This window comes from Calonectris borealis, chromosome 8 (genome assembly GCF_964195595.1).
Source record: "Calonectris borealis chromosome 8, bCalBor7.hap1.2, whole genome shotgun sequence".
Lineage (NCBI taxonomy): Eukaryota > Metazoa > Chordata > Aves > Procellariiformes > Procellariidae > Calonectris > Calonectris borealis.
Window position 1 is genome coordinate 18929655 of NC_134319.1, and position 15224 is coordinate 18944878.

At 34.5% G+C, this 15224-nt stretch overlaps 1 protein-coding gene across 1 annotated transcript in view; it reads right to left on the reverse strand.

Moving 5' to 3' along the window:
* HFM1 (helicase for meiosis 1) overlaps positions 1 to 14654 on the reverse strand; it is a 40764-nt gene extending 26110 nt beyond the window's left edge. Inside the window, exons 1-14 of the mRNA XM_075157057.1 lie at positions 14563 to 14654; positions 14052 to 14173; positions 12261 to 12582; positions 11238 to 11497; positions 9673 to 9720; positions 7878 to 7948; positions 5564 to 5696; positions 3164 to 3315; positions 2734 to 2811; positions 2434 to 2595; positions 1789 to 1989; positions 1617 to 1705; positions 647 to 690; positions 454 to 555 (exon numbers count right to left, since the gene is read on the reverse strand). Coding sequence (XP_075013158.1) covers positions 454 to 555; positions 647 to 690; positions 1617 to 1705; positions 1789 to 1989; positions 2434 to 2595; positions 2734 to 2811; positions 3164 to 3315; positions 5564 to 5696; positions 7878 to 7948; positions 9673 to 9720; positions 11238 to 11497; positions 12261 to 12582; positions 14052 to 14173; positions 14563 to 14633 — 1855 coding nt within the window. The 5' untranslated portion in view covers positions 14634 to 14654. The remainder of the gene's footprint in view (positions 1 to 453; positions 556 to 646; positions 691 to 1616; positions 1706 to 1788; positions 1990 to 2433; positions 2596 to 2733; positions 2812 to 3163; positions 3316 to 5563; positions 5697 to 7877; positions 7949 to 9672; positions 9721 to 11237; positions 11498 to 12260; positions 12583 to 14051; positions 14174 to 14562) is intronic.
* Positions 14655 to 15224: the final 570 nt, after the last annotated feature.

A 15224-nucleotide genomic window follows, 5' to 3' on the forward strand; every position in this document is an offset into this window, starting at 1 on the left:
ACCTTGCATGCGAGTTTGAAAATACCATCCTGCCCATCTAAGAAGCATAAATGTAAAAGATTACCTTCAGGGAAGCCATTGCTGCAAAGGATACAAACAAAGAAAACATCATGTGAACTCTGAGGAAAGACACACTAGCAGAGAGCTCCACCTCAACAGGATGGCTCAGTGGTATGAAAAGGAAATGGACATGGCCAGACCTATATAGACATGTGAGGGAGGATGTCTTCTGTGTATGCTGAAAAGAAGAAAAGTTCTGTGGTCTTTAGTAACAGTGCATATGTATACTCACAGGGTAAAAGTGCATGTGAAACACAAACACATCTTTATCTGGATTTCACGAAGTAATTCCAAAGGTTAAACAAACTATACAATCATAAAATATTACCACTTCCAAACTGTAATCTTCTCAGGATACATTAACATTTTGACTTCAAAGTTAAATTTACTTACAAAGTACTGGTAAGTCTCCTACAGTAAAAGCTCTTTCAATTATTTTTCTGTCAGATATCTCCATACCCGCGTGATGATAAGCCACACCATACATTAAAAGATCTGATAACGAAATAATTGTATCTGTCACTTGACTAAGTTTACTCAAGCAAGTATTCATTCACAGAGCAGAGAAGTAGTAGGTTGTAATTACCTCTCAGTTTGGAATCTTTCAGTGAATTTGCAGACCTCTGTAATCTACGCAACACACAAAAAAATACGAATACTTCAAAATCACAAAACAGATTCACTAATGTAAGTAGAATATACAAAGAAGCAAGTATGTTTTTAAAATGCAAAAATAAAGCTTCACATGAAACTAGATACACAATTACCCCACTAAAGATTGTAAGATGTATTCCTTGACATGTGCATTTTTTGCATACTTTCCCATAGTTCTACTGCATTTGTGCTTTTTAAGGATGTTCTTAGTTTTCAACTACATTTTAGACTATCAAAAGGACATAGTCTTAAAATAACTTTTTAAATATACATCCTTTGGATATTTTCAGCCACCACCTTTCCCATCTTCGCAAAGGGAACAAACTGACTCTCTGGGGCAGCTGTTGCAGCCTTTCCAGCCCAGTCATCTTTCCAAATCACGACCTACAATCTAGATGTGCTGTTCACATAAGGCAAAGATGACCATGTTTGAGGTCCAAAATCAGGAAATAGCTTCTGCAGCTGCGATAACTAGGTAACCATTAAGTAAATAATAATTAATATGGGTCAGGGCTGTATTTATTAAAGGTATGTATATAGATATATGCAAAGATTTCTTATGGCTTAACTTAAAACACAAGCAAGACCACATCCAATTCAACTATTCATATGCTTAATCTTTGCACTACAAGGCCTTATAGGTCCACAGGAATTAACATTTGTATATTGAGAAAGCAGCTTTTAGAAACAACTTAATGTTTGTGAAAAGTATCCTACAATCTGAGAAGCAAATAAAACTTTCCAAGAGTGCCACTTTACCAAAAAGTATGTCAACTGTGATGATGATTTAGTTGCAGACACTCCTCTGCTAGAAATTGTATTAGCTCAACAGCTTTCTTCACAGATGTCACAGGTTTACTAAAACACACAAACACTTATTAACAACTCAAATATAAAAATACCTTTGTTTCTGTTCTATACTCAGTAGAAATTTAGCATCTTTTGCAAGAACAGAAGCGGCCTGCTGTACTCCTTTTCTTGTGGCACAAAACTATAAATAAGAAAAGATTTTTTTGCATCAAAACTTTTAAGAAATAAACAATTTCAAATGTAATGAAAAAAAAGCTGTTGTACCACAAGTGCTGGTTTTTGTTCCGAGTATGTTTGTATAATACTAGCTATCTTGTAGTTAAGAGTTAAGTCAAATTTGAATTCTGTCAGATTGTCACTGCAAGGAAAACCAAGAACAATTTTGCGTAGCTTCACTGGTCGTTGATCCTCATCTATTTTCAGACATACAGCAGGCATCTTACTATCTGAAAGCCATTCTGCAATCTTTAAAAAAGAAGAAATAGAATGGAAATGATAAATTTCTGCTTTTAATCATGCTCTGCTTTAACTGCATCACACAATAATTAACTTAGCTTTTGTCACCTGTAAACTATTAACACATTTGACATTGCTGTTTTCATTAAAATCATAGGTGAAGTTCTGTTTTCTACAGGACCAATATAATATGGACTGAAATCTCAAGTCTATTGTGATTTGTACTTAGAGACAAAAAAAACAATCAGAAATCTAAAACTGAAGCATGTCCATACTTGGCTGATAATTCCATATGGTTGTAGGTAATTTGTTACATTAATATCAACCTCACAGCTGTCTTCAGCTGACAGCTTCAAAATGACAACTTTGTTGTCAATCTGAATTTATAAGTCCAGGTAAATTTTATAAAATACAACTACATTAATTAAAATACAGTTAAAATGTAACTCTTACATCTTCAGCATTTGGGATTGTTGCAGAAACAGCTACAAATCTCAAGGGAGGAACAGCATCATGATTCTCTAAAAGACGCCAAAGAGAAGACTGAATGGTCTTCATCCGACTGACTACAACTTCTAATGTTGCGCCTCGGCTTTCATCCTTTATAACATGCACCTATTAGGAATTTTAAAAGATTTGCAAAATATTTCTCCAGTTACAATCTATACATGCATTAAATAAACGTTACATTTTCTAAGTTTCCTTTTATCTTCAAGAACAAAACCAGTGCATATAAAATGTTAATTTTCTTACCTCATCAATGAGGAACAGTCGTACAAGCTGGACTATAGAGTTGTCTCTCCACCTTCTAGTCATGCTATCCCATTTTTCCTAGGAGAAAAAACCAACACAACAAAACAACAACAGAAGGTGAAAGGTATTTTAAAGGCCAACTTATGCCAGAAGTAGAGTACAGGCAGACATGCCTAAACTTTGATAAATCTTTAAATAAAAATCAGTTAAATTAATTCAAGCTAATGTCACGTATGTTTCATCTGGCACATTATTGTATTATTAATTATTTATATGAACTAACAGTATGCACAGCAGTGTGCACGCAAGCATAAGGATAATAAAATTACTACTTATCAGAAAAAAAGGAGCAGTCGTAGTAGCATACAATTAGACAACTACTAACATCTGCTCATTCTAGGTTTTTGTAAGAATTGGGATTGAAACCTACAGGTGTAGTGATAATAATGTGAGCATGATGTATTTCAAATAAATCATCCATCACTGTATCTCCTGTCAGTTCTTTGCAGCTGAGTCCTATAGGTCCAAATTTTTCTTTCCAATCATCAAAACGCTGACTGCATAGAGCTTTTATTGGAGCCACTAAAAATAACACAAAATAATCAGTTACATCACGAAACCCAAATCTTCAACTGTATTGCTAAAGATGCTAAAGGCATACATTTTCAAGATGTCTTCTTGAATTTAATTTCCCTAATTTTCAGCTTTGCTCCCAGAACCATAAAATTTCTAACTGGTATTATTATTCTTCTTATCCTATTCCATGTACATAGATCAATGTTGAGCTTTGCGCCCCAGTTCTTCCCTATCAGCAATGAGAAACAGAACCCTTTAATTAAGGTTATTTACGCCCTCTCTTAATCCTGATTTTTTCCTCAATCCCACATGGAAACAATCATTCAGTTATCAAACATTTTCTCACAGATGGAAGAAACTACAGGAAATACGTCTTTTCTAATGAAAGATCATCCAAATACCGACCTTTTTTCAGTTCAGAATGATTTGAGTGCTCTGTATTCAGAAAGAAAAGCAATTATAAATGAGAAAGAGATAGAATTCCAGAAGAAATCAAAGTCTATCTAAACCAAATGTACAGTTAAGTGTAGTCAGGGTCATACTGAGCAGCTAACACAGCAGGTAGCAGCTGACACGGCAGATAGCAGTTCTGATGCTGGTCCTCATGAACAGACTCCTAAAACAATCTATTTCTTAATTTTTTTTTTCCTGAGGATACATACTATACTTTTGCAGATAGAGGTTGATTTCTAGAAATCAGAAGTAATGCTCTACAAGGACTAATAGTAGCAACACATGTAAGTCTATATTGGATGGGTCATCTATATGAAAAATGCAGTGATTTAAGTGAAAGAAGAAGTGATCTACACATGATCCGAAAACAGCAAATCTTGCAGTGATTACATTCTAGGCTAGTTAGAGCCACCTGAGTATGAACCATTTCTGCGTATCAGCTGACAAGCAATCCCTAAGATGAAAGAACCAGTTTCTGCTTCAGAAGGAGGTGTAAAATCTCATAAGCATATCAGTGGCATATAAAGCAGGGGAAAACACTAGCTCCAAGAAGTTGATTAAGCTACCAGGAAGTAACTCACAAAATTGCAAAAGTAATAATCTTCTGCTATGCAAGAAGCTAGTGATTGCTCCCGAACTTCAGTCACCAATCCTTAGGCATGTGTTAAAGCTACTGGGAAACAACCCTAATCCACACAACTACTGCAAGCTAATTCACATATACTGGGCCACTGATGAACCAAAGCATTCTCCGGCAGTACATAATATGATTAACACCCATGTTCCAACATTCAGAAAACTGACATGTCTCCTTCTCCATCATTGTCAAACCTGGAAAGGTCAGCAAGATCTAATTCCACCAGCAGGTAACTGCTTCCTTACTGAAAATTTCAACCAGCTAATTTGTATCAATTCTACCAAGGCAATCAAAAAACATTACACTACACTGAAATGCTCCACCTCGATCCGCTGACAGAGAAACTAATACATGCCTGTTTATAAAAGATCTGTTTACAATACATAGTAAACTCTGAATCAACACTAGCTTCATTGTAAGGATTTGAACACATTGGAATTTAGAAAAAAAAAATTAGGCTGAAACTTTTGTAAATTTAAAGATTAACCATTAATATACAAATATATCACTGTATGAATTAATTAAAACTGGGACAAACCCACCAATTTAATCTGATTTACGTGATATGAACTCAATTCTCAAGGAAGGAAAGAAAAAAAAAGTGTAACTGTTGTGACTATCTTCAAGTATTTTCATTAGTTCCTACATAGATCAATTAAACTCATGAAGACCCCAGCTCTGTTGCCTCTGAACTGGAAGACAGAAAGCAAAACTTAGCATGAAACCTTGCCAGGTAAGTGAATATTGGAAAATTTGATCCTCATCTTAGAGCAACAGACAGGCATAAAAAAAAAAAAGATACAGCATGATTTCTGGCTCTGCCACCAAGAATTTGTTTTAGTTTCCTTTGCTTCCTTCTTCCCTTTTCGTGTACATCTTGCCTTCTTAGAGGACAAACCCTTTACAAGATTTTTTGATTTTTATTTGTATAGGCAATGCTGAACACTACAATTACAAGGTGCTGTTAAATACTAATAATAGTTACAATGGTATCACAAATAAACAAACCCTAAAAGAAACAACTTTTTAAAGAATGAGGTAGGTCACAATTTCTTAACATCTTTAATTTCAATATTATTAAAGCACTCACTCCAGATCTCCACATTTACAGAATGACATTTTCTACTGCTGTCACCAAAATGTTTAAAACTGCGTAATACTTACTGTAAACAACTTTAATATTTAACCAAGGCAGTGGGGCTTCCATGAGTAATCTGGTAATAGCTAGCTCAAACATTACAGTTTTTCCAGAGCCAGTCGGAGCACAAATCACAAAATTCCTATCTGTATAAAGAAGCTAGGAAAGAATTGCAAAATAGTAAATACAACACAGCTATCCGTTGTACCTGTTCATACATTACAAAAACATTGTCTAGGGGAAAACGACACAAGGAAATTATTATCACATTGATATATGTAGTCCTCTAAAAAATTTTCTATTAGATGTGAACTTTAAGTTACAGCAAAAGAAAGAACATCATCTGCTACACATCTGCCACAGAAATGTAAATGAGATACTGTTCATCTAAGGTTATCATGTAATGAAGTCTACCATTCTGCGACAAACAAAAAAAACATATCTAGCCTTAGATGACATTGATACAGAATCACTGCCAATGTCCAACTGCAATCAAACATAGGCTCATCAGAAAGAGGTATTCTGTGCTCAAATTCAAAATGCAATTTGTTTTCCTTCTGTAATTCAATCTGCATTCAAAATTCCAACATTGCTGAATATATATAATTTTAAAAGAACGTTAAGTTTTCAGTAATGATGAAAGTAGGTTTTGTTATGACTATGCTTCCTTCCTTCCTTCACCCACATTCCATCCTCCACCATCTTAGAAGCCAGGTATGTCCATGTCAGGTTCCCTCATATTCCTCTGACCAGGTTGACTCTACCCTCCCTCCTCCTCTGCAGTGTCACTCACCCACCCTCCCTTCACGCAGCATGCTCTGTGCAGCTTTACTTACTTCCTTCCCTCCCAACTCCTCATGGATTCTACTATTCTCATTCTTTTTTCCTTTCCTTCTCACTGTTAATGCTTTAAAACTATTCTATGACTGTTAGGAGCTCACAAGGATGAACAGGAATCACCTAGTACTTGATTTATAAATAACTGTAGCAATGACTGACACTGACAGTTGATAACTGAACAGCTGCAGGAATTACCTGTGTTCTTCATCTACCATTTCCAGTTTTCTAATGCTCACAAAAATCAATGAAGTATGAATGCTGTATGAATACAAAATTTTCCCTGATTTTTGTTAAATAATCCTTTGTAATATTCACTGTGAATCAACCAGAGAAATTCTACCAAGTTGAATGCTTACAACTTATTTCTTAGAACCAGAGTTGCTACCAAGTTGAATCTTGCAAGCTTAACCAATAAAAAAAAACCACCAACAAAAACACAAGACCATTATCTTTTTAATATGCTGATTTCTCTTAATTTTTAACAACATGTCATGTCTTATACACGAGTGATAAGCAAACCTTGTCCTTCCTGGTACCGTACAAACAACTTTATATTTAGGAGTACTAATAAATGAGCCATTAAAAAAAAAACAAATTTTTTTTTAATAACTATTGCTTCAAGAACTCTGTTTTTGCAACTTTTATGAAAGTAAACCTTGCTTACAGCTGCGATTTTCCATTTTTCTAGGAACAAAGTGTCATAGAAGATTATTTTACAGGCCAATATGATGTATAACTCTCATCAGAAAATAAACACAAATTTGGAAGTAAGGAAAAATACCCCAAATCTACAGATAAAACTAAAAATGTAAGGAAAAAAAGCAAAATACAGCTCCCCATATAATTTAAATACAAGATTATTCTGCTTATATAAGCACTGTTCTTAAAATCTTCTCTTTATAGAACATTACTTAGTGGATAAGAAATTCAAATAAAAACATTTACAACATAAAAATTAGCTTAAAAAACATACTTAGAAATGTTTGTGAATGACACTGAGATTTCCCCTAGAGTTGAATAAAAATTTCAAATGCTCTGTTGAAAACCCTGATGGAACCTGTATCTCCTCTCTGCAATACCTATAGTACACTCTTTCTCAAATTGGTTGCTTTCAAAATAAGTTTCGGGTTTTAAAGAAAGAGCATAGCTGATAAAAAGGGCAGGGACAAACATCACTTCTCCAAAAGGACAACCTTCTCTAAAGTTCTGCTTTTCTTAATCTTCCTGTGAAAATCATTTAAAAAAATATTACTCATCTGTATGCATAAATACACATATAATTCACATCTTCACACAAATGTATTTAAAACTGAGAAAAACGTTTTTAAAAGTACTTCTGGTCTCTTCTCCCAGCTAAGCAAAACCCTGCTCAACTATTCCAGGAAGAGGTTCTAGATATATTAGAGTTTTCTAACCCCTTTGAAGTTCTGAATATCGAAGTATCATTTAAATTTATCTACAACATACTACTTGCAGCTGCAGCTAATGTTTCATACTTACATCATCCAAAGCTTTTGACTGTGCATAGTTAAAATATGGGAACTCCTTAAAAATACTTCTAAATTGGGTTGCTTGACAGCATTAAGGAATTGAAAACAACCCAGTGAAAATTATAAAATTTATTTTAGAACTGTTCAATGCATCTCTTTCTTGTAATTTAAATGCAAACTTAAAACACATGCAACAATCTTTCGCTGATACAGGCTTGTAAAAAAATATCAAAAAGTAACTTATTAAATGATTCAGTAGCTTTATGTAGATTCTTGGTGTGCCATATATTCCACTTCACCAAAAAACCCACTACTTATTTGAGAGGTCTCAGGATTATACCAATAATCAAAAACCTCATCCCTGGCATAGACTTCATAGAATGTCTTACAATTATGGAATGTGAAACTGAAAGGGACAAAAGCTTTATTTTACATGCAAACAAGAGCAAGCAGAGCACTGCTGTTAGCATATTTAAAGTGTCAATAAGTCATATTATATTTGTAACGTAACACAAATTAATTAGCATAACATTGTACGTCCACTCGTAACAGCAGCAAACAAATTCACCTGTCACAATCTCTTAGTGCTGACAGTGGTTTTAAAGATATTTTCAATTCCTAATATTATGTATTCTTCAGACAACAACATTCTTATCTAAAACATGAGTAAGAAGGAAGAGAGTATTGTAACATTACAAATCCAAATGAGTGAATTGATCCCTGTCTGGACTTGCATTGAAGCCACACAAGCAGACTAACTGTAACCACCCGATCAGGCTGAGGATGCACACACAGTCAGACATAACACCAACAGTAACAAGAACAATGAATTGCTGAGGCCTCAGATTGATGTTACATTAAAAGACTAAATAAAAAGGAAAAGAAAAAGGAATAAAGCAAGAAATGGGTAAAGATAAGCAAGTAATATTAGACTAGAAAATAAGGATTTTTTAAAAAAGACTTCTCTAAAATTACTTCTCTGAATAAGTGATCTATTTTCAAAATGCACAACATTGACTACCTGTAATTGGCAGCATCAGAACAACTGAGTCCTTACTCATTTTGGAAATTATGACACTTCTTAAAGCTATTCACATGAATTTAAGTTGCCTAAATTTAGACATTTCCTCTTCCCGATATTTAACCTGCCATTTGACAGGTTACTAGAAACAAAATATTGAAAAGACAGTGTAAAAAAAAGAAAAAAAAAGTTTGACAGATATAGATGGATGGTTAATTATGTTATGGATTCAAGGCAGGGTCAAGAAGGAAAATTATTGTAAAATCTGCTTGAAGAATGGAAATACACTGTATGCACACTACAACATAAATACAGACCTAAAAGGAATATATAAAGTTTATTTTCTCCTGAGAAAATGGGACAAAAAGTAAGATTCCATTTTATTAATAAGCCTAAATACTGACTCACTTTTCCTTTATTTAAGGTGTATGGGGATGTATGTGTATATGTGTCTTTGCATATAAAATCTGGCCTGAAATATATTATGCAAACTAAAAATTTTACATTTCAAAAATAAACAGTTTTGAGGATAAAATTTGAATGTTTGAAATAAGAATAAATTTGCTTAGCAATGAATGATCTATAAGTTGTCTTATTTTTGTTCTAGCTTTGGAAGTTCAAAGGGTAAACACTTATTCATCATTTGATTCCCATTACGTTACAAATCAAAACTATTACAGTGTAATGCATGAGTTCCTATGGCTACAAATTAAAAATATAATTTTGTAAATGTAAAAGCATTGTAATAAAATCAGTAAATCAGATAGAGCAAATACAAGGATACGTATTTCTGTAACGGCCCTCAAAATTTCCAGTTTTCTTCCTGTAGTTCCTAAAAAAATAAGAGCAATAAATTTATAAAACCAGATTTGTTTTCAACCATGAAAAATATCTTCCTGACCCAAAGCTATGTGTTCTGTAAGGAGCTGCAAGGCTATAACAAGGTTCAGGTGATACAAAAGGAGCTGACAGGAAAGGACAGGGAGGTCACAAGCTGATCATTTGAAAGGACCATCTTGGTGGCCCTTTGCTGAACTCGCTCCATTTAAGGATGTCTTGACTGTACCAGAGGCTCAAAACTTGATGCAGTATCTAGACGTGGTCTCAGAAGTGCCAAGAAGAAGGGGATAATCACTTCCCTCAAGTTCCTGGCTTTGTTCCTGTTAACAAAACCCAGGATGCTGTCGGCCTACGTTACTGCTGGGGCACGCTGCTTGCTCACATTCAGCGAGCCGTTCACCACACGCCAGGCACTTTTCTGTAGAGCTGCTCCCAGTCAGTCCATCCCAGGGGAACCCCAGGGGTTCCTCTCTTTCCCTGGGGTAGGACTTTGCATTCGTCCCTACTGAATTTCACGAGGCCCCTGGCAGCTTCCTCCTCCAGGTCAGACCCCTGCAGTACCTCACTTGTGGCAGGCATGTGGGCAGAGCGTGATGCTCTGAGCCGGACCATCCAACCATTTTTTTCCCCATGCAGTTGTCCATCCATTCCTAAAGTCCTAACTTGGATACAAGAATGTTGTGGAAGACAGTGTTTCTCAACCACTCTATGATTCTGTGAAAAGCCTTGCTGAAGTCAAAGTAAATGACATCCACTGCCTTCCCCTCATCCACACCGTTGCTCAGAAGGCAGTCAGACAGGAATTACATTTTCCATTCCTGACTAGCCTCCAAATCTCATCTTAAGCCACAGCTTTGCCCTACAATTTTCTGCTAGAACTATTTTTCTATTCCGTGTTTCTCTAGCAGTTAGTCAGGTACACAAGGTACATTCCACAGATGCAATAAGTCCCTGTCCCAAAAAGCTTAAAATCTAGAAATAAACCACACGTATTTAAAAACTATTAAAAAACAAAAATAATTTCTAAAACGAGTATTTTATCATTTCATCAAAATTCTCACCACTTTCCTCCATTTTCCAAATTTTTCCTATTTAAAATCTATTTCTACAAAGATACAAGTATGAGCCACATCACAAATAAACACTCCATTTTCAGTTTCTGGTTCCAAATGAAGATGAGACTATTTACTATATGAAGGGATGAGGCTGCTCTTTTTCAAATTGTTTAGGGGACTGATTTCAAGTGCCATTTTCAAAAAGGTTTACATGACTTGGCACTTTTAAAAATGTGACGCTTCTTCACAAATTGTTTGCCCAGCTCATATTAAACAACAATGCAATTAAGTTCCATAGAATTGCAATATCTTCTATCAAGTTTAGCCAATTATTTCACCTTCAGCTGGTGGGAAAATGTTCTTCACTCTACCTCAGATTACGGATATCCTTTATTATTATATAGCAAAGACAGACAGTGGACTATTTTTCTTGAAATAAAGTAATAATAATTACCTGTCATATCCAGAATCTCTGAAGCATTAGAAAGTGATTTTATTCCATTTTTAGACACCATGTCCCCATCATTTACCCTCTGCAGAGTAAAATCTGAGTCTTTAGTTACTGGAGCATAATGATTATTTCTCCATAAACCTTCTTTTCTCACTTCTTTCATGTCTTCACTTGTATTTAAGTAAGTATCAATTTCTTTCACATCCATAGAACTATCTTTAAATTCTGTATTTTTATACATATAACCAGACATTTTAAATAAGCTGCAAAAGATCCAGGATTTTCATTAGTTTGTTGTAATGTTACACAGTTTCTCTAATATTTGAAAAATATGTAAGCAGAACTAGTAAGATACAATCATAAGAAAAGTTTGTATCTAATTTTATTTGATCTGACACTCTTCTACCCGAAGACAACTCTTTTCAAAATACATTTTAACTTTACTTTCATTCCAGAAAAAACCTGGAAGAATAAGCTGCCTGCCCAGATGGGCTCTGAATCCCAACAGCAGATTAACTGTCAATCTCTGCATAATTAAAAATAGAGACACACAGGTTCTGAGGAATGAGAAGAGCTGGGCATAGAAGAGGAGTTTATCTGTAAAATCCTTCCTCCCAGGCAGCACTGAAATCATGTTGAGAACTACTCAAGGTATTCCTGGCTGACTGACCTCTGCTCTGAAAAGCAAGTGATCTTAGCCTTCTTGCTTGTTACCATGTGGATAAAGAACTCAAAATAGTATTTTGAAAAACCTTTGTTATCTAACAATTTCTTTAAAATTAAAGCAACAAACCTCATCCTTACTTTTATCATAAAAGAGGCTGAGCTCAGGACACATTTAATTACAGTACTAAAATATTGCCAAAAGGAAACATCTTTTTTCCTTATACTGAAAAGAATTAGTGTCTGGAGCCCTCTTCAAGTCCTTAAATTGAAGGATCCAAAACTCTGCATTTAACAAATGTATCTAAAATAATAATATGATTCTGACAGTTGATAAATTATCAGAATTGTCTAGACACATACCTTTTTCTTAATGTTGAATGGACGCTCTCATCATCACTGTTTTCTGGAAGATTACTTAGTATTTTATTTTGTGAAAAATTTGCACCAGGTTGCTGAGAAACCCCTGTTCCTGTTTTAGATTTATCTTGGTCAGAAGAGAGAAACAGTGAAACCATTTTCAGTCTTTCACGCTGAAAACTAATTTTCTCTCTTTCTCCTACACTTAATTGGAGCACTTCTTTTTCAGAGGCTATGCCAAAATGAACAGGTACTGGTGATTTATCATTTACTTCCTCAGTGTTACTCTTACATTGTTGTATAAACTTCTGGTGCTTTCTCCCTCCTACAAAAACAATAAATTATTATTTCTATTAATATTCATATTTCTATTCATAGTAATTTTATTAAATATCTTCCACATAGAATAAGCCAAATTCACATATATTATATGAACTGATATTTCTATCTTATTGCAAGAACCTTATAGCGTATATTTTATGACTCTTGCTGATGAACGCAATGCATCTGTTGTCAAGTAAAAAGTTACAAAAACAGGGTCACTTTCTATGCTTCCTATACAAAGTAATGGAGTAAAACTATTCCTCAGAACTACAAACTAGTTTGTAAGACAGGAAGTCTTCACCCTGTCCTAGAATAAAGACTGTCATTTAAAAAAATGAAACAATGACCAAGCTTGAAGTTCCTACTACAAACAGCTGTGAGATAAACCCTGCAATCTCAGCAATCAAAATTCGTAATGATGTAGGTGATAGGCTGGTTTCATAGTCATCTTGGTTAATTACCACATTTTGCAGGGTTAATTCTCAGTAGGATCGGTGTCCTGATCTGGCTGACCATACAAGCATTGCTGTCAGCAAAGGGAAGGCAAGAGCAGAACTAAGCAATTGAATGCAACAAGATTACAGAACAGCTCTATTCTGCAGCCTATTAATTTCAGTGTTATCCAGCTAGAAACTTAAAATTACAGTGGCCTGTTTGTGACATAACCCTAACAGTTCTAATTCTACAAACACCAGAAAGCTTATTTGAATGAGTAGTTCTTAATGGAATTGCTCTTGCATAAAATAGAAAAAAACCTGCCTTAACAATAGAATTCCTAAATAGAGAATATCATAAATCAATCACAGCAGCTAAGAAATGCAGAAATCTACCTGACAGAGATAAAGCGACCGAATTCTTTAAAATAAATTTCCTTAAGGTGATCCTTAATGTCTAGATGGAAGGAATACTCGACTTAGCAGCAATTGATGGCGAGATTCAAATTTGGCCTCCTGAATAGCAATTTGAAAATTGCTTCTTCCCCCAAAAGGGAAGAAGAAAATTGGGTTCATATAAACTCTCTGTTCCTTGGGTGGGAGACAGGTCATCAGATCCATGTGTTGCATTATGCTCTTACAGCTGCTTCCCACTGTGTTATGATGCTTCATGGAACAATGTGGAGTAGCTGAAATTTTGGTCATACTTCTTACCTTGCCCACTTCTGCACAGTAAACTTGTAGCTTGTATATGCGCAAAGAGGACTACTAATACTCCAAACATATGTAAGACCATCACTCTCAACTAAAATACATTGTCTCTATTTGCATACCTAGAATATTTCATATTTCACAACATTAAAAGAGAAAGGAGGAATTATCTGTCAAGCTAACTATTTGTTAAGCAATTCAAAATGAATGTCAAATATTATGGCTTAGTGGGACTTGGCAGTGTTAGGTTTATGGTTGGACTCAATGATCTTAAAGGTCTTTTCCAACCTAAATGATTCTATGATTCTGTTCCATGATATTTTACCCATATGAGCATTGGCTGTGTTTTTTTCCAGTTCCCTCTGTAACTCTTCTGCAGCTGGAATTTCAGCAATAGCCGGAGCAGGTGCAATACACCAAATCTTAGGCTCTTCATTTTCTAGATACCTATTTTTAACACACAAATGTAAGGTAAAAGCATTCTTTAAGCACCCTCCACAACATCTAGCTCGAAATCACTAATAATAAAAAACCCACTGTTTCTCCTGCTAAAAAATATTCTTATTCTTTAATTCATGTGATTTTTAATCAGAGAAAATTTAAAAGGCAAAACTTCTGCTAACCCATATTTCTTATAGCCCTGAGATACACCTGCATCATTCAAACTTCAGTGTGCTTAGAAAAACATTTCAAAGTACAGGTTATGAACCTGGAAATTTCTAGCCCCACATTTTTATTGGTAGACAGAAAAGGGAGTTACAAAAAAAATTTCTGCTGTAAAATGAGTGTGGGAAAACTTGGAAAACAATTATATATAATTAAGAATAAAGATTTACCTTTGTCTTGTATCTGGTCTTTCATAAAATAAATTATCCAATGAAAAGACCATGTCTGCAGAATTGAACATTTTTAGATCAAATGTGAAGTCTCTTAATCTGCAAAAGGCAAAAACTGAAATTACTAGAATTGAACCTGTGTAAGCAATAGAAAGTTTATTAGTTGTAAGTGCCAATATTTAATTTCTAGATTTTTTTCTTTTAAAGGTCTTGCCTGCATCCTTAATTCTTCTTCATAAAGAGAATCTCTCTGCTGATAAAATATGGTTCCTATTACTTATGACCAAAAAATCCTGTAGGACAGCACTTTAAACCACCTTTACATCACCACAACATGTCAGGAGGGAAAAAGTGGGTAAGAGTGAAGATCCAGATAAAGTTTATGTTAAATTATTTAATTTCTAAGAGTAATGCTAAGATTCTTTTATACAACTGCAGACTATATATTTTTTTCTCAGATTGTTTCTGTTCTGATGGAAAAATACGGTCTGTATTATGATCAGATTCTGTCAATTCTTACAAAATAAAATTATTCTGTTATCTAAAAAAACCCAATAATTACTTTAATTTACAAGCAAATCAGATTTTTTTTTTTTTTAGCCTACAGGCAAATTGCTTACCTGGATAATTGGAGTATGGGCCCAACTCCTCAACGCTGTTAA